The sequence below is a fragment of the Netta rufina genome (genome assembly GCF_964035555.1).
Source record: "Netta rufina genome assembly, chromosome: 1".
Classification (NCBI taxonomy): Eukaryota; Metazoa; Chordata; class Aves; order Anseriformes; family Anatidae; genus Netta; species Netta rufina.
The window spans coordinates 97,046,905-97,065,742 of NC_140123.1; the positions used below are offsets into that span (position 1 = coordinate 97,046,905).

At 36.3% G+C, this 18,838-nt stretch overlaps 1 protein-coding gene across 1 annotated transcript in view; it reads left to right on the plus strand.

Moving 5' to 3' along the window:
* The window catches only part of LOC311222318 (multidrug resistance-associated protein 1-like), a 35,205-nt gene that overhangs the window by 15,041 nt on the left and 1,326 nt on the right, over positions 1–18,838 (plus strand). Inside the window, exons 12-26 of the mRNA XM_084306552.1 lie at positions 979–1,105; positions 1,693–1,869; positions 2,174–2,341; positions 3,393–3,579; positions 6,407–6,476; positions 7,386–7,446; positions 8,770–8,989; positions 9,460–9,614; positions 10,723–10,878; positions 11,833–12,032; positions 12,857–12,983; positions 14,421–14,522; positions 15,564–15,707; positions 16,806–16,964; positions 18,017–18,183. Coding sequence (XP_084162678.1) covers positions 979–1,105; positions 1,693–1,869; positions 2,174–2,341; positions 3,393–3,579; positions 6,407–6,476; positions 7,386–7,446; positions 8,770–8,989; positions 9,460–9,614; positions 10,723–10,878; positions 11,833–12,032; positions 12,857–12,983; positions 14,421–14,522; positions 15,564–15,707; positions 16,806–16,964; positions 18,017–18,183 — 2,220 coding nt within the window. The remainder of the gene's footprint in view (positions 1–978; positions 1,106–1,692; positions 1,870–2,173; positions 2,342–3,392; positions 3,580–6,406; positions 6,477–7,385; positions 7,447–8,769; positions 8,990–9,459; positions 9,615–10,722; positions 10,879–11,832; positions 12,033–12,856; positions 12,984–14,420; positions 14,523–15,563; positions 15,708–16,805; positions 16,965–18,016; positions 18,184–18,838) is intronic.

Consider the following 18,838-nt stretch of genomic DNA (forward strand, 5'->3'; position numbering starts at 1 on the left):
TCTTTGGAAAGAACAAAGTTTGCTTTTCTTACAGTGGTCTCTCTTGCCTGAAAACGCTCCTTTTTTGTTTGTCATTTCTTAATGAGGTATTTTTTAGGTATAAATTCAGATATTTTTAAGCTGCTACACAATGAATTCATTGCAGTGTTAGTAAGAAAACGGAATAATCATGCCCTGGAGTAGAATGAAGAACCTACTTGATAAACTCTGTTCAATTTTACTAGGGCAGCTGAAGCGGTTACCACCCACCCAATCTAACCCTCTCACCATGCTGTCTACTCTGTTCATCTCAGGGATAGAGGGGATCACTTGCCAGAGCCTGCAGTATAATTTCCAGGCATAAGCTGGTTTCAGCAGATGTCATTAAAGCCTGGTATAGTCTCTGTGTACAGTCTTTCTCAACCTTATCTATGCTTCAAACTTTAATCTGAAGGGGGGCTATGCTTATTTTACCATAGGGCCTTTGGTTTAGAACATGCTTAGATCCAGATAGCTGGAGTACAGGTAGAGGAAGTGGCTCTCTATGTATGCAAAAGTTTATGAGATCAGGTTGTACGTGTTTTGACAGCAAAATTTGTGGAGGATGAAGAGCAGCCTTTTTTACTCAGATATTTTTCACACGTTGCATACAGTAGGTTCTACATGAGAAGTCTAGCTGTTGGTTGTCAGAACAAGGTAAAAAGGAAACTACAGGCCTGAGACAAGTAAATGTGTGTACTGGTTAGACATTCTCCCATTTGATTATATTGTGACCAGATGAAAACAACAACCTCTCAATCTGCAGATCAGCAAATTTATTCTTAAAGTCATTATTGCATGTTGCTGAAGGGTATATATTTAAAAGCCATGCAAACTGAAATACTGATTTCTCATTGTCCTGAGGGTAAAATAGAGTATTTCTTTCTTACAATGACTACAACCCATACATGATGCAGTGTTTACAAAGAGGATAACTAATTTCTTCCTTAATATTTCCAGCTTGAGTGTCAGCATTCCTGAAGGCTCTTTAGTTGCTGTTGTGGGACAGGTTGGATCTGGAAAGTCATCTTTTCTTTCTGCTATTCTCGGAGAAATGGAGAAACTTGAAGGAACAGTTCAGAGAAGAGTAAGATTGTCTGTCTGTCCCTCCATACTCCACCCCGACCTACTCACCAGAAAATAAGGAAAACTGCTTTTGGAAGTGCCATTTTATCTTTTCATCCATTTTTACAGGACATACAGCTTATGTAAGAAAAGATCTAGGAGCATTTCTGGTGATCATTGCTATCCTGTAATCTTAATTTTTAGGGGTTTATATATTCCACAGAAAGTTAGGTAAAAATACAGTCAAACCGTATGTCGATACATGCAGCAAAATGGCTCTACATTAGGTATGTAAATATTACCTTTAAAAGATGTCACTGTTTGTTACTGAGATCTTTCACTGAACGACTTCACTCAATGCATGTCCCAGCTCTGTCAGTTTTATTTGAAGTATGTGCTGTTATAGTAATTATCAGCAAGCTGTTGTACAGGAATATTAAACCAATTGTTTTTTATTAGTCAAAATTTTACCGCTTTATTAATGTTCAAATTACGGAAGTAATGTCCTGTTATTTTGAGATAAAGCTAGAATAGCAAGATTATATTAAAATGCTATTTTTGGTGCTCAGAAAGACCAAGTAAAAAATGTTTCCAATTCTTTTAATTTAGGGTTCAGTGGCATACGTTGCTCAGCAAGCTTGGATTCAAAATGACAGTTTACAGGAAAATATTCTCTTCGGCGCAAATCTAAATAGGTCATACTACGAGCTTGTTTTAGAGTCTTGTGCTTTACTGCCAGATTTGGAACAGTTACCGAAGGGAGATCAAACAGAGATTGGAGAAAGGGTGAGAATTTGAAGTATAATTAATATTAATATTAGTATTGCCCGTATGCCTGTAAGTAATAGTTAATTTTCCACGGTGCATTGTAATTGCCCATTTTGAAATGAGAAGTTAATCAACAAGGGGCAAACTTTGCTCTAATTACTTAAAAATCCAACTTGTAACTTTTCTATTTTTATAAATATTAGAAAATTTACTTTGGTTACCTGAAAAATACAATGATGAAATTGACTATGATATGCTGGTCTTGTGTAGTATTTTGTATTAAAATGTGTTTTTTTTTTGTTGCTTTTTTTTTTTTCCTTAGGGCGTCAATATAAGTGGAGGGCAGAAACAGAGAGTGAGTCTTGCTAGAGCTGTGTACAGCAATGCTGACTTGTATCTTCTGGATGACCCCCTATCTGCTGTAGATGTACATGTTGGGAAACATCTTTTTGAGAAGCTAATTGGGCCTTCGGGCCTCTTAAAAAACAAGGTAAAGTAGGGAGGCTGCTTTTCAATTTGGGGGTGAACTGCTTTGTACAATGCAACAGACACAATGCCTCAGTCATTCTGCAAAAGTTCATCTTTTTCCTAATGTGTTGTTGAAAAATATTCTGAATAAAGAGGCTAAATAAAAAGCACAGCTGAATCTACCAGTTTAAAGCCTATCAGATGGCCATAGTGCAGGCAGAAAACAAGACTGAGAGCTGGCCTGACCTCGAAGTCTGAAAAAGTCATATAATACTTGGTCATTTCTCCTTTGCTGGCAGCTATTGAGGAGTGCTGTGATGTGCATATACAAGGCAGGGTAGAGCTCTTTGTGGTCACTCTTGATGCTTCACTGCCATAAATAAGTTATAGCCAGTGTAAGTTGTAGAAAGAAGGGCTTCTTGTTGACTGAGGAAATTCCCAAAGGGAAAGTGGAATCAAAGGGAATAAGTCCTTCCATGTAAGATCTGTTAATGTGGGAAGGTAAGATGGACAGTAAAGTATTCTCTCTTCAGTGCTATGAGTTAGTGCAGATTAATCCTGCTGATGCCTGCAAAACACATGTATTATTATGAACTTACTTATTAATAGCTTACTTACTATGAAGTAAATGTCTTTCACTTCCGTCTCTCCCTTCTTCCTTTTCCTAATTTACGTGCTCTGTAGGTGATAGGTATCTGGCAGAAGAAAGAACTCTAGTAATGGTAGACTTCTAGGCAGATTTAATGGTAAGACTGTTAAACTACTGTACTGTCATACACAACTACCTCTTCTCTTTATGATCTAATCTAAACCACCCCTGAACAGAAGACAAACATTAAGAAACAGTTAAGTACAAGTAATATCAAATAGCTGTAAGCATAAACAGTTTGACGTTACAGTTGGCAGTTTAAGGAGAAATGTAGTAAAGCAGGCAATGAACAACCATAATAGTAATAAAGTAGACAAATAAGCAGAATCCCAGAAAATTTCCAACTGATCATTCCAGCATAAAATGCCGACTTTTAATACATGCTTTGTTTTTATATGCTGAAATAGAAAATCCTGTGTTTCAGACTCGTGTATTGGTGACACACAACCTAATGCTCCTGCCTCATGCTGATCTTATAATAGTGATGGAAGAGGGCAAAATAAGTGAAATGGGGACCTACTGGGAACTCATATCAAAGAAGGCTAATTTTGTTGAGCTTATTCAAGTCTTTGGTACAGAGAATAGAAGTGAAGCGACAACCCCAAAGGAAGGTGAGAAAACTTGTGTACTGTGTTTATTTAGTATTTTTCCTTTTCATTCAAGCTTCCCAAAATATTCCTCCTCTCCTTCCTTACAATTTCTGGAAAATGTAGAGCATTCCCATCTACATTTTGATTATAAACTAAAATAAAATTCAGGCTTTAGTGCACTGACGTCGAATGTTTTACTCTTTCAGCTAAAGTATGTACGATCAAGCTGCCTTATGCAGCTGTTTTCTAATCTACGTACTCATGGACAAGTAACTTAGAAAGTTACTTGATTCTGTTAAGGTTTTATTATTCAATAAATAACAAATGGACATTTCAAATTCCTCAAGTATATCCTTTATATTTGATGCTTCACATTTCCTTCAACTTAGACTGCTGTAATCATGGCAGAAGGCATAGGAGAATACTGTCCATTTGTAGGATAAAAAATAAACGAAGCTGTTCGTACTCTTCACAGAATCACAGAATCACAGAATTTCTAGGTTGGAAGAGACCTCAAGGTCATCGAGTCCAACCTCCAACCTAACGCTAACAGCCCTCCACTAAACCATATCCCTAAGCTCTACATCTAAACGTCTTTTGAAGACTTCCAGGGATGGTGACTCCACCACTTCCCTGGGCAGCCTGTTCCAATGTCTAACAACCCTTTCAGTGAAGAAGTTCTTCCTAACATCTAACCTAAAACTCCCCTGGCTCAACTTAAGCCCATTCCCCCTCGTCCTGTCACCAGGCACGTGGGAGAACAGGCCAACCCCCACCTCGCTACAGCCTCCCTTGAGGTACCTAAAAAGAGCGATAAGGTCACCCCTGAGCCTCCTCTTCTCCAGGCTGAACAAGCCCAGCTCCCTCAGCCGCTCCTCGTAGGACTTGTTCTCCAGGCCCCTCACCAGCTTCGTCGCCCTTCTCTGCACCCGCTCAAGCACCTCCATGTCCTTCCTGTAGCGAGGGGCCCAAAACTGAACACAGTACTCGAGGTGCGGCCTCACCAGAGCTGAGTACAGGGGGACGACTTAAAAGATACTTCCAGCAAACTAAACAAAAATGGCATAGTACCTTGAAAAAGCATACCTACAAACTATCTGCTTGGATTGGGACTCACTTCTTTACCTGAGCTGTTTCATGTGTGCTCTTCATTGAGCTGTGGAAAATAAATAAGTACATATTCAATGCAGACTGTTTGACTTGATTTCGTCACGTACTTTAGAAGGAGATGAATTGTGAATATTTAATTTTGAGAGAATACATCTCCACATAATACGGAAGAAGACTCTTAACAGATAAGTGCCTGCAGATGGTTGTAGTGCTGCTTTCCATTTAACGTAGTGACTCTAATTTGAGTTTGTAGCACACAGCACAGTCAGGTGAACTTATTAATTCAGGCCCTACACTGAAGCAAGCACTCTCAAATATTTGCTGGGGGTTGATGTGGAGGAGGGGAAAAACAGAACCACAAACTTGCAAAAGGACAGTCTTGAGTTAGCTGTAGGGCTCATGGTGTGAGGGAACATGCATTATTCATGAAGGATGAGTAATGATTCAAGGGAAGGGGAGCCGAGGTAACAAGGAGGAGAAACAATACACAGTGTGTTGTGATACAAAATTATACAACAGAGGTACATGCAGCAGGATAGATGGATGTAGAAATCATAACTGTCTTAAAAGGTCTGTTGACTTAAATTACATCAAGTATGAAAAAAGAAAAAATCAATTTCTGAAAAATTGTTGTTTCATGTAATTAACACACAAAGAACAGAGTTCAGTTTTCCAGCTAAGATGCCAGACTATTTTGAGATAAACACTAGTATTAATATTGTAGGGAGTTATAAAATTGTATTTTCAGTAAGAACAGAATTCCAAAGGGACTCTGCAAAGTTTGTCTGCTAGTATAGTTACTTCTGCTTCAGTGAAGATACCATAGCAGAAAATACAGAATAGTGCTTCCTTTATGAAGGTTTAGACAGTATTTCTTAAGTACTGCTGTTTCTGAGTTCCTCCTTTCATACAGTCAAGCAAACTATAGTGTGTGGTGGTTTTACCCTGCTATGCAGCTGAACTCCACCACAACTGCTCTCTCACTTCATCTCCTCAAATGAAAAGAGCAGGAGGCCGCAGCCTCCTGCAGGCCACATCCACCTGCTCCACTGGGGGCTCCTCCACGGGCTGCAGCGTGGAGATCTGCTCCATGTGGGACCCATGGGCTGCAGGGGGACAGCCTGCTCCACCAGGGGCCTCTCCACAGGCCACAGGGGAACTGCTGCTCCCTGCCTGGAGCACCTCCTGCCCTGCTGCTGCAGTGACCCCGGGTGCTGCAGGGCTGGTTCTCCTCTCTCACCCAGCTGCTGTTGGGCAGCAGTTTATTTTCCCCTTCCTTAAATCTGCTGTGCCAGAGGCCTACCCAGCATTACTCCCCAGCTCAGCTCTCACCACTGATGGGTCCCTTTAGGAGCTGGCTGGAACTGGCCCTGGTCTGACATGGGGCAGCTGCTGGGCTCTGCTCACAGAGGCCACCTCTTCAGCTCCACTGTTACCGAAACCTTGCCATGTACACTCAATACATAATATTACAAAATATATATATATATTAAATATGCTTTCCAACTTCTTCCACATTGGGAAGAAGATTTACTTTATGTTGCTCTTCTAGTATTTGGTCATAAATGTCTCTGTCTAGTGTAGTAGCTGTATCAAGATTAAAGTAACTTACACAATTCATAATTTAAAATACGCCTGTTCATCACTTTGTCCACTTTTTATTTCTAAGTTCTTTCACTGTACCCATACACTCATGGTATAATGACTGAAAATATTTTTCTATTTTTTGCTGTTACAGTGATTTCTTCAAAAGAAGAGTGCCAACTAGAGAGAAGTCTGAAACAAAGAGAATTGAGGAAACTCAAACAGTAAGTATAAAAAAGCAGTAGCCATTGCCTATTTGATACAATGCCAGAGCAACCCTAAGTGCTTATGCTGAAGGCTGTGGTGATATTCCACTGTGTAAACATGGGTTAAGACTGAATGCCCTTAGCAGTTGACTACATAGTATGTATCTGGAGCTCATCTTCTGGTTTAGTTGTATGCAAAAGAAGTATAGTTAATGTACTAGATTATTTTATTATTACACGTACTGATGTACATGAGTTCAAGGGATCTGGTTCGTGGGCTGCTTCTCTTTGTAAATCAAAGCGTATTAATTGGGAGCAAAGGGGAGTTTCAGAAGTTTCTGTTGTGGTTGCACCCACAATTCCCTCACAGCAGCTTGACTTCCTGATGTATTAACAAGCTGCTTATGTTCTTTGTTTTTCCCCTGTAACGTTAATTTTTCTTTTTCCACCTTTAAGAAAACTTCTGATCCCGCAAGTAGGGGGATGAACTTTGTAATGCACTATAGTGGCACATCTCCACGTAAAAATTCGGACAATGCAGGTCACCTAAGCCTAACCACCTTGGTCCAGAAGTAATAGAAATGGATAAGGCAAATAGCAAGACCTTTTCCTTGGCCTGCACAAGGATTGAGACCCAAGTTGCATGCTTCAGAAAAGGACAATCTTAAATTTCTAGCTGCAGAGTCAGTCAGGGCAAGCTGAGTTTTACCTACATATAACGATACAAGAAATGAAAAGGCCAGACCTGGTACTGTCTTCTGACCATAAAGTTATTCTAACAGAAAAATAGAACATCAGAGGGCAGTTCCATATCTCCATAAGAAAAAAAAAACAACAAGATTTCATAGTATATATTTCTGCTTAGACATAAATGGATGTACTCTTTGTATGATTCACAAGACTTGACATTGTTCTTCTTGTTTGCAGTTCTTCTTTTGATCAGTGGAAAATTCTCACAAACAATAAAGAAAAAGTTGCTACTGGTGGTGTAAGTATCAATAATAGAAAAAACTTTAGTATTTTTTTGTTTGAGAGTTGTTTTTTTTTGTGCATAAAAATATGTATTGTTTTTCAGTTCCACTTTTCTGTTTCTTGTTAAGCTTGCCTGACCTCTTTTTTTAAAATAAGATACAAATTTGCTAATTTTAAAATGTATCTTACATTTTTTACCAGATTTTAAGTGTTTAGCTTGATATTTCCTATTTTTATTATCTGCTATAGGCTGCATTTTAATTTTACATCTTGGTTCAGTCTGATTTATGTATTTCAGAAAGAAGAATATTAAAAAAGCTTGTATCCCCATTAGGAAAATAATCTGTCTCAACTTTAGGAAGTTTAAATATCTGTATGCTGGAGCAGAAACTAGAAATTTTGCATGGTAATACTGCTGCAGTATTGTTTTATTTTAGAACTGCACTTTCTGCATTCCCCATTAAAAAAAATTTCCAGTTGCTAGGGAGAGGCAAAAGAACAAGTGAAATAGAATGTGGGGAAGATCAAAAGTTCCAGGGAACCAAGAGGTAAGTTAAAATAAGAATGAGAATGTGGAGGAAGACTGAGTTTCCAGGAAGAGTTAGAGATAAGCACCTGGGGAAACAAACAAACAGAACAAGAACAAAAAGGAGTTTGCAGAAGGAAGACAGAAGAGTTTGTGCTAAACAGAGCTCATTTCCCTCTGGACCTTGTAAGAAAATCGAAGAATTTACTATTTTTCTGCTGTTATCAGTTCACCCTTTCAAGTGGCCTAACTGAATTTCTCCCCATTAATCCTCATCTATACTAAGGATGGGAACTTTATCCTGCTGTCACTAATTCACAGAGTAATTTAAGAGTAATTCATTTGGCTACAATAGCCCATGGTGTCGATTCTAAAGTTTCTAGCTCCAACAATGGAATAATATTTGCTTTAAACAAGCTGCACAGGTATTGCATACTCAGTTTTTTGTTTGTTTGTTTATTTCCTGTTTTCGTTGTTGTTAGTGGTGGTTGTGATTTTTAATTTGTTTGTTTGTTTGATAGTGTCTGCATATCAAAGATTTTCTTGTGACACTGGTAAGTGTCACAACAAGGTTGCCTAGGATATGTATGATTAAAAATCAGAATGCAAAGTCAGACAAAACCTTTTTACAGTATGCTTTTACATACCTTAGTTATCAGATTTAATTAAGAACTTCTGTAGACTTAATCTGAATTTAATGTATTCAGTTCCCATTGTATAATGTGTATTTGCCTTCAACAATGGTTTTGATTTTAAGAGTAACTCCTTGTATTCTTCTTACCATTAATTCCTTTTTTTTTTATTATTATTTAGATGAAGCTGTCAGTTGTTTTAAAATATCTCCAAGCCTTCAGCTGGCGATGGATGTGGCTGACCATAGCTGCTTATGTAGGACAAAATGCACTAGCCATCGGACAAAATCTGTGGCTTAGCACCTGGACTGCAGAGACAGCAAAAGCTAGTGATTTCACAGAATGGAAACAGTCACAAAACTACAAACTCGGTATTTATGGGCTTTTGGGATTCTTACAAGGTAAGCACGAACATTTATGACTGTTTTCCCACCATTTCCTGACAATGATCTACCTACATGTTTATTACTAAAGAAATAATGCTGGTTGTTTCATAAACAGAATTATGTGCAACAGTCTAATTGTTTAACCTGGGAGAGGAATAGTAGAAGAGAGATACAGCAATGTAGAAGAAAATGCTATTTAATTTTATGATACTTGTGTGAGCTCAGTAGCATCCAGGTGTAACCTAGTGAAGTTATGCTAGCATCTCAGTGAGAGAGGCATGCTTGTTTGAGACATAATTGCAGGAAGGACATACATTTTACCACTTTGTAAGAAGTATCAACAAAATGCAAATACATCAAATTGTAAAAAATTAATATATGAAGTGTGGATTGGTCACCATGGTAGAAAACAGGGATGGAAATAATCTCCATTTCCTCTTCCTCGCATACCATTCATACTGTCTTTTAATTTATCCGTTTCCAAGGTCTTCTTGTTTGCTGTGGTGCTTATGTGCTCACCAGGGGCTCCCTTTGTGCTTCTCAGGAGTTACATCACCAGCTGTTAGACAGCGTATTGCACCTTCCTCTTCAGCATTTTGAAACTAATCCTGTAGGTCAGATCATCAATAGATTCACAAAGGTAAAGGGAAAACTGATGTATTTTCTGTTTTAAGAAAATGAAGCTTGAGTGACTACACATATAATCCCAGTTAGTGTTGTTGAAAAATGAAAGATATCAAAATAAATGAATACATTGCCTAGCAGTTGAAAGCTGCTTCAGTGCATAAGAATGGTGGAACTGTCTCTGGCTATATTCTTAAAAAAAATTAGCAAAACTTATTATTAGCAAAAGTTGCATGGACCTTATCCACAATCATTAGGAGGCCATTCATCAAACACTATTCTTGCAGAGTAACAAGTTTTTCAGACCTAAACATGATCTGTTGTTTTTTTTACTTATTATTATTTATAATATAAGCTGTTTGATATTTTATTGCAAATCAGAATCAAATGATATTGCCAAAAACAATTAATAAATCAAATTCACATTCTCTGGGGTATATAGACTTACAGTAAATGTGTTTTCCATTTTTGTAGAGCTTTGACTTGAGCTGAAACCTCTAATACACAAACAGATGTTATTTACTATGACTTTAATACTTCTGAGTCTTGTCATAACTAGATTGTTGCAACACGTTGCAGATTACTTCAAGTACAGTAGCTGTAAAAGGCTGTATTTTTTAGACAAGACTAAGGCTGGTTGTGTAATACACTAAAATATCAATTGATGTAGATGTCAGTCAAGCCCCTAGTCTTTTGTAGCATTTTGTTATAAACTGGATTTGAAAAAGCTTTAATGTATACAGTAAGAGATTAATGATATTTCAGTACACATTAGAACTATTAACAGGAGTACATAGAAGAGTTAGGATTTGAACTCATGGCCTGATTTCCAGTCTGAAATGCTTTACATAAGCTAAATAGAAGCAAGTAGCAAAATAGCAAGAGCGGTCACTTCTTGACTTCATGCACCCTGTGTCTGTTCTCTGACACGAGTACTCTATCTACTTCACTTTTAGGCAAAAAATAATGATGTATGAATAAATTTCATTAGGATGTAATCGGGTGGGGGGAAATCCTACCAACTTTTATTGAGGATGTTTTAGTTTGATTCTGGTTTTAAAGGATGGTTTCTTGAAGTCTGCAGTGTACTCATAAAATCTTGATTCTTCTATGAATTGTTCCAGGATTTATTTATAGTAGACGTACGTTTCCATTACTACTTACGAACTTGGCTGAACTGTACACTGGATGTTATTGGAACCATTCTAGTTATCACATTCGCCTCACCACTATTCATAGTGGCAGTTATTCCCCTGGGATACTTGTATTTTACTATCCAAGTAAGTTCATTAAGTTTCATAAGGATTTCTAAATGTCTGTGCATAAAATGTTAAAAGCAATCAGGATACTGACTTAGATTATTACGTTAAGTGGAAAAAAAAATCTATAGAATAAATCTGAACTTGCTTTCAGAAAAAAAAAAAAATCTTTGTGCTTCTGAGAAGGAAATGAGTACACTTCTTGAATATATCCTGTAATACTTGTGAGCTTTTAAAAATTTATATTTTTCTTATGTTTTGCCTTTCTTAGCAAGATACAGTATTGATGTAGCTCCCAGTAAGAAATTGATGAAATTACCTGAAAAAATGAGCGTATGTTAAAGAGAAAGCTGAAAGCTGAAGAATAACCCTGGACAGTATACGTAAAAATAGAATGATACCTAAACTACATGTGATATTTTTTGGTAGAAGTGTCACTTATGCTACTAAGAAGCCAAAAGATAAAGCTTCAGAAAGACTAATGTTTATATTCCTGCTTCTTGATGTTTAAAGTACAGTATGTAATTAAGACCTTAAAGATTTTTAAAATAACAATATAGATGAATGAAAAGAGTGCCTGGATTCAGTCTCTGCTAAGAAATTTAAATACAGACATTATTACATTAAAGAAATAATATAAAATAGAAATTTTAGTTGGTTGCTACATACCTCTTGTAGTATAGCACATTTTCTATAGAATTTGGAAATAATGTTCTTTTACATCTGTCTGCCCAGTAATATAGGTTGCAGTTACGTTGGCATTACAGTGTTGGTGTGTCTGAAGACACAGATTGTTTTCCTATGTAGAGATTTTCAACTTCTTCATATTCAAAATTTACAGGAACTATTTAACAGATTTAAAAGAACTGGAACTAAATATGGCAAATAATTCAAATACTGTAAGATAATGCAAAATTATGTAAAAGAAATGGTAGCAACTTAAGATCTTTTTTTTTTTCTGTACTATTTTGTTAGCGATATTACATAGCAAGTTCACGACAAATTCGACGTCTAGCAGGAGCGTCACATTCTCCAGTCATCTCCCACTTCAGTGCGACTGTCCTAGGAAGATCAACAATTAGAGCATTTGGCCACCAGGAGAGATTCATTAGAAAAAACTATGATGTTGTGTATGAGAATTTAGTTTACTTCTACAACAATGTCATCTCAAACAGGTACTTTACAGCAGTTATGCATCTCTGACTGAGACCTTTGCATGCAGAATTCCACAGCTATGTGGTACCTTTAGTCAGAGTAAACTCACTTGAAAAAAAACAAAGGATAAGAGCAATTTATCCAGCACTCTTTGTAACGAATGCAGAGATTTTGTTCAAGCGCTAGGATGATTTCTTCTTTATGTCCCAGAAACTAGCAGGTTTATAAAAAAAAAAAAATTAATAAAAATGTATGTTTTGTCTAGGATGAGAATGTTTCCAAAACCACCACCACAACAAAAAGTTTACTGATAGGTCATGGGCATGGACTGTGTACTAACTACATTGCAACTGTAACAGTTGCTATGTACAACAAGCCTACAAGCTTCTTACAAGAATATGAACAAATCTAATTTATATTTCAGTAGTTCACGTGGTAGAAAGCTGGTCTAAACCTAGAGCGCAAGTTGATTCTGAGAGTGGAATCCTTGTTTTTAAGGAAATAAGTGCAGTTCACCTCCCTCTTTTGTGATTCAGTTCCAGGTAGAGATCAGCAAGGAGATTCACTTTTCTAGTTTTCACTCATATACCTGAATCTATTCCAGATAAGAAGAGTAGGAAAGTCATGTAAGTAGTGAAGAGAACACTAGGCATTAGTGGAGAGACTGCATCTTTTCTTAGCTGTGTTACTCAATGTTACATCATATTCCCTTCCCAGTCCATCTGTAAAATGGGAATGGTGGTACTTACCTGTTCTCCAAAGCAGGTTGAGAGACTATGTTCACTACACTGCTAAAAGAAATCTATAGGTAATTCACTTTTTTCCTTTGCCTTGATTACTGCAGGTGGCTGTCTGTCAGGCTTGAATTTCTAGGCAATTTAATGGTGTTCTTTGCTGCACTGTTTGTAGTACTGGCTGGAAATACAGTGAGTTCTTCTACAGTGGGTTTATCAATATCATATGCTCTAAATGTAAGTGTTTTGTTGTTTTGTTGTGTTTTTTTTTTTTTTTTTTTTTACCTGCTGTCACATTGCATATGAAAAGGAAATAACACAATGAAGTTGAGTAGATGAATGTATACGGTGGCAACAGGAAAACTAAAGCCGTGAGCAGAACAGAGCTTTCCTTTACTTCCTATTAATTCTGGGAAGCTTCACATTAATTATTTTTCCATTTCTGAATTTAGATTAAATCATATTTATTAAAGAATATTTTAAAATCAAATCAACTATATATGGCTTACTTTTAAGTGTTGTTAAACCACCAAGAATAAGAAGCCTAGTGATTTTCAAATATATTTCATATTTGATTTCTTGTTTTTGCTCACTTACTGAATATTGTGTGGGAATGCTTACTTCACAGCTTGTTAAAATCATTTACTTTTTGCACTGTGCTTGTGAAAATAATATGTGAGAGCTACATTAGGAATTTGTCCTGTAGTAAGGTAAACTGATAAGTTGCTAGTTAAAATAAACCTTAAGAATTATATATATTCAAACTAAGCATCTTTAATCTTATGATGCTTGGGACCCTACTGGAGTCCAGATTCTCACTGTTTTAAGTGCTTCAGACACACAGCTGACAGATATTAAATGAGAGAGAGAGGGAGAGAGAATAAATTAACCATCATCCACATTGTGCCCAATTCACAAGAGTTCTGTTGTCTGTTGTTCTGTCTCTATCATCACTGAGTATATGATGACATAAAGAAGATTATTCAGTGACAGGTACTGCAGTGTTTCACTTTCACCTGATGCCAAATTGACACCATTCTCTATTTAGTTACATAAGGCATCTCAAAACAGTTAAATCTAAAATAAATAAATAAATACATCTTTTGGCTTACTTTTTCTTCCTATAGAATTGGGAGTATCTGGTGACAGAATTGTTACCTACTCTGTTATATAGAATTGGTACCAATTTGGTCTGCAGAAGTATTCCCCATGTTTGAAGACAACAAATTTGGCGTGCACGATAGACCAGATATGTATCTCCACTATAGATTCTTCGCTCCATGTTGCTGGCTTACTTTATCTAGGAAATTGTGCGATAATGTACCCACAATATGAGCCATATGTATTTTTCTTTCAACATATTATGCAGTTACTGTGCACTTTCTGTTGATCTTGAAATAGTTTCAGATCTCTGGAGCTGTTATGTTAGTGAAAATTACTGTAGCCATTGGGCAGTCTGACAGCAGACAGGAAGTACTCATAGGAACGTTCAGATCAGTGATTTTCGAAGTGATAATTCCTTTGGCATGCCACTATTTTCTGTATACTTCCTGGCTTCTGTGGTTGGGCATCCAGCCTAGGAAATTATTCAATTGGGATTAAATTTTGAAATCACTGCATTGTATTATAGTATAGTTATTTTTTTACATTCTACAATGCAATTTTGTTCCCCAGATAATTCAGAGTCTCAATTTTTGGGTGCGTAAAGCATGTGAAATCGAGACCAATGCAGTTTCAATTGAAAGAGTTTGTGAATATGCAAACATGGACAAAGAGGTGAGCACTCTCATTGGAATGGTAAATAAATATTTAATTTGTGTGCATACAAAATACCTTACATTGAATTTAATATTGGTGAATGGTAATATCAGATTATAATTTGTCATTACATACTTTGTAGTTTTTTTTACATTAATACACATATTTTTATTACACTAATAATATAAAAACACATAATTAAAAAATATATATAATTATATATTATATATACATATATTTATATATAATATATATATAATATATATAAATATATGTAATAAAAATGTGTATTAATAAATACACATTATACATTATAGTCATAGCAGCTTTATTATTTTTATTTTGACCAATAAATTTCTTGGCATCCTTCTTAGTAGTAGATTTTATAGTAAGACTAATGGAACTGCATCTCAAGTCAATGTTTTATGCTATGTACAACCACAAGGAGCATTTTAAGAGGGACAGACAAGGAAGAGACATTCCAGATCTCTCACTGTTATTCACCTCATGACTGGAGAGGCTTTTGTTTTTCAAAGCAATTGGCCTTGGTTATTGTACTTTTCTGAAAGTGGCACCCATATTGGAGAAATAAGAGCCTTGGTCTGTCTTAGAAATAAGTCTGTCTTCTAGGTCTTCATTTTCTTTTATCCTTCCCTGTTTCTGCATCTTCACCTTTGTTCACGCCTCTGTTCTCTCTTATTCCTTAAAAGAAAATGTTTCTCATTAAATATATGTTTGAAATATCTGGGAAATTAGGCATCAGATTGAATTCCTGTCAAATGATGGAACAGATCATAGACTATTAGCAACTATGCAGTTAAACTTTAAAATGAGTGCGTATGATAAAAACAAAACAAAACAAAAAAAGAAAAAACAAAAAAGTTGGAATGTTGTTGCTGCCCAGCATCTGTTAAAGAAATTTTTCCTTCCCTTATATCACATTGGAACTATCATAAAGCTATTGGGATTTCTAGAGATGTATATAATTTTTCTACTGTTTTCATTGACTTGTGACACATTTACTGTCATAAACTGAAATTACAGTGGTTTTAATTCCAGGAACCATGGATAACATCAAAAAGGCCACCAGTAGGGTGGCCTGATAGAGGAATAATACAGTTTGTTAACTACAAAGCTCAGTACAGGAAGGATCTTGATTTAGCCCTGGATGACATCTCTTTTCAGACACGGAGTAAAGAGAAGGTATTGTATACAACAAGAAAAAAATCCAAAGTACAAATGTCTGTTTCTGAACTTCCTACTTCAAAAATATTTCATATGAAGAGACTCCAGTACTACATACAGCAAGATTATGTTGAACAGGGGAAATGTTAAGTAGACAAGACACTAAAGAAATAACGCATGAAAAAGGGAAAAGTACTCTTCTCCTACTTCTTATCTCTGTAGGAAACTGAAATGATGTTTTATTCCCTGTCCCTCCCTCCATATTTTGGGAAAAAATGGTTTAAATCTGAGATAAATGTTTGTTTAACTTTTATTCACTTGGAAAAAAAAATGCATAGTGGAAAAATACTACAGTTAAAAACACTTCTAGAGCTTATGCTATTTTATTATATGCTGATATGTTGCTTGTTTTTAAGATTAGTCTGGAACAGTTCTAGATCTTTTTCCAAGCCTTAGTGGCTGCAGAGGTGGTGAAGACAGTGAAATCATCATGGGCAACTGATGCTATTCATGAGAGTGGCAGCCCATCAGTGCTACATAGTATTAGAGTAAGGCAGTTTAGTTGAGTTAGATAAAGGAAGATCGACTCATTTGGTTCCATGCTGTTTCAGTGCTTGTATGAAAAGATGCTTTCTTGAGTAGGTGATCCTGATGTGAACCTTCTGAGGAGAGCATTACTCTAAGAAAAATGAATAATCACATTCACAATTAGATTTTCCAATTGAATTTGGCAGTTTTAAGGAAGATCCAAATTTGAAATTAAAACTCTTGCCTACTGTGCTGAATATTTATGTAGAAAAATGTGCTGCCAGATTGGTGCTAATCAGCTCTGGTTTGGGAATGAGGTAGTTTTGAGTCATTGGTTTGAGCTGAGGAATGCTAAACAGAAGGTGAGGGATAAGGAAACACTTCCCACTGAACCAGGCATAGGCTGGATTGTGAGTCAGGTGTTCAGGAAGTGAGTTTCAAACAGTTTTATCCACTTAGAATATTGCTTGTTGGTAAAAGAAACTGAAGTTTTGTACTGGAAGTTAAAACTGAATTTGCTAGTCACTTTTCGTATACAATGCACAGCATAGAAAGTTATAATCTTTATCAGAAATCTTTCCATTTCAGATTGGAATTGTTGGAAGAACAGGAGCTGGTAAATCAACTCTCACAAATTCCTTATTTAGAATTCTAGAGGGATCTGGAGGCAAAATAATTATAGATGGAATTGATATCTCAACTATTGGACTCCATGACCTACGCAGAAATCTTAACATTATTCCACAGGTGAGACATGTTTTAGAGATGACTGTGGCTTTTATTATTATTATTATTATTAATAATAATAATAATAATATTAATAATAATAATAATAATTACTATTTTTTTTACTAACAAGATATTTCAGGTTGTATTTTGTTTGCTTGTTTGAAGAATATGCACAAGACCTCATACCACTGTAACAGTTCTTTTTGGCCACTTAGCTCTCAAAGGTATCGCTGTTCTGCTTGCGTGTAACTTGCTAGTGAATGTTGTTGGCCTTTTTGCAATCTACCTATTGGGTTACAATGCATCGACTGCACTTAACTCTACATGTCTGCTGCCTCTAAAAACACCAGTTCTGTTTATAAATCTGTGCAGCTATTCGCATGTACTTATATATATATATGTATATATATAGTACTTATCTTTGCCTTTTAAGAAAAAGGCTTTTGTGTGCACCCAGAAAAGTTTCAGACTTGATTAAGACTGTAGAGACAAGCATTCAGTAATTATGGAGTACTGGAGGTAACTCATACCCTCAGTTGTGCTTTCCTGGCATCTTCTAGTCTACATTTATGTTTCCAGACATCCCCTGACATATTCAGTGCACAGAAACTAGTGAATGTACATTCATGCAATAATTGCTTTTGTTCTCATTGCTAAATACTTGACCTTTTCTACAGGGAAACTAAGAAAATTTCACTTAAAAACATGGCCTTCACATTTTTCTTAATTGTGTTCATGAATGTAGTATCCAGTGCTTAACAAACCCAACAATGCTAATATTTTCATACGTTGTTTCAGTTGCCAGATGCTGAGCAGGTCCTCAGCCATTGAATGAGTAACACAGAGTATGCATATGAAATCTGTTGCTCTTTATATTAATATAGAGCTTAGCATGCTGAGACCCAACATGATTTTGTATTTCCATCCATCAACTTTAAAACATTACAATTTCCCTCACAAAGCTTCTTTTCCGAAGTTATTTGTGCCAGTTTCCAATGTTAATGTCAGGATGCAGCACGCTCTTTTAGGTTTTTGTTGGAACAGTGCGCTCAAATTTTGCTATTATTTAGGACCCCGTCTTGTTTTCTGGGACACTGCAGTCAAACTTGGATCCACTTGGAAAACACTCTGATATTGAACTGTGGGAGGCACTGGAACTGTGTCACTTAAAGGGTTTTGTTGAGTCGCTCCCAAAGAAGCTCCTTCATGAGATTTCAGAAGGTGGTGAAAACCTCAGGTATATAAATAAGCAAGTGCTGTTGTAGTTATTTACTGATCTTGTAAAACTCTGTTTTCCTTATGGACAATTTACTACAGAAATTATCAGTTCAAAAATTACAATTTAGTAATTTTAGTGTAGAATTGTTCAAGTAGTAAGGGTTTTCTTGAGGCGACCAGCTGGTCACAACTGTATGAAGTCTTAGGGCCTGTGCTGGAGGGAAGCAGAGGAGGTAGACTTCAGCTCAATTATATGAATGGGTGCAAAGGGACAGGGGCTTCGTACACCACCAAGTTAGATTTAGATAGAAAAGGATCCATTCATTTAAAAAAAAAAAAAAGGCAAAACTGCAGAGAGCTTGACCATTTGCTTTATTTGCTTAGGCAAAGAAACTATTTTTTTTGTTGTAGATCCCACCACAGGTATCTACAAGAAGTGATACTAGAAATAGAAGGACTCTGAGACAAATAGTGAAACTTCCAGCAGCAAAGGGGCAGGCCATAATTTAAATGGAACGTATTGACAATTAACTTGATTTTTTAGGATGGGTCTTTTTTTTTTTTTTTTTATATATATCTAGAAGGCACACACCAGCAGTAACATACAGCAATATCCAAACTTCTACTTTGAACATTAAGTGGTTCAGCATTCAATCCAGCCTATTCAAAGTACC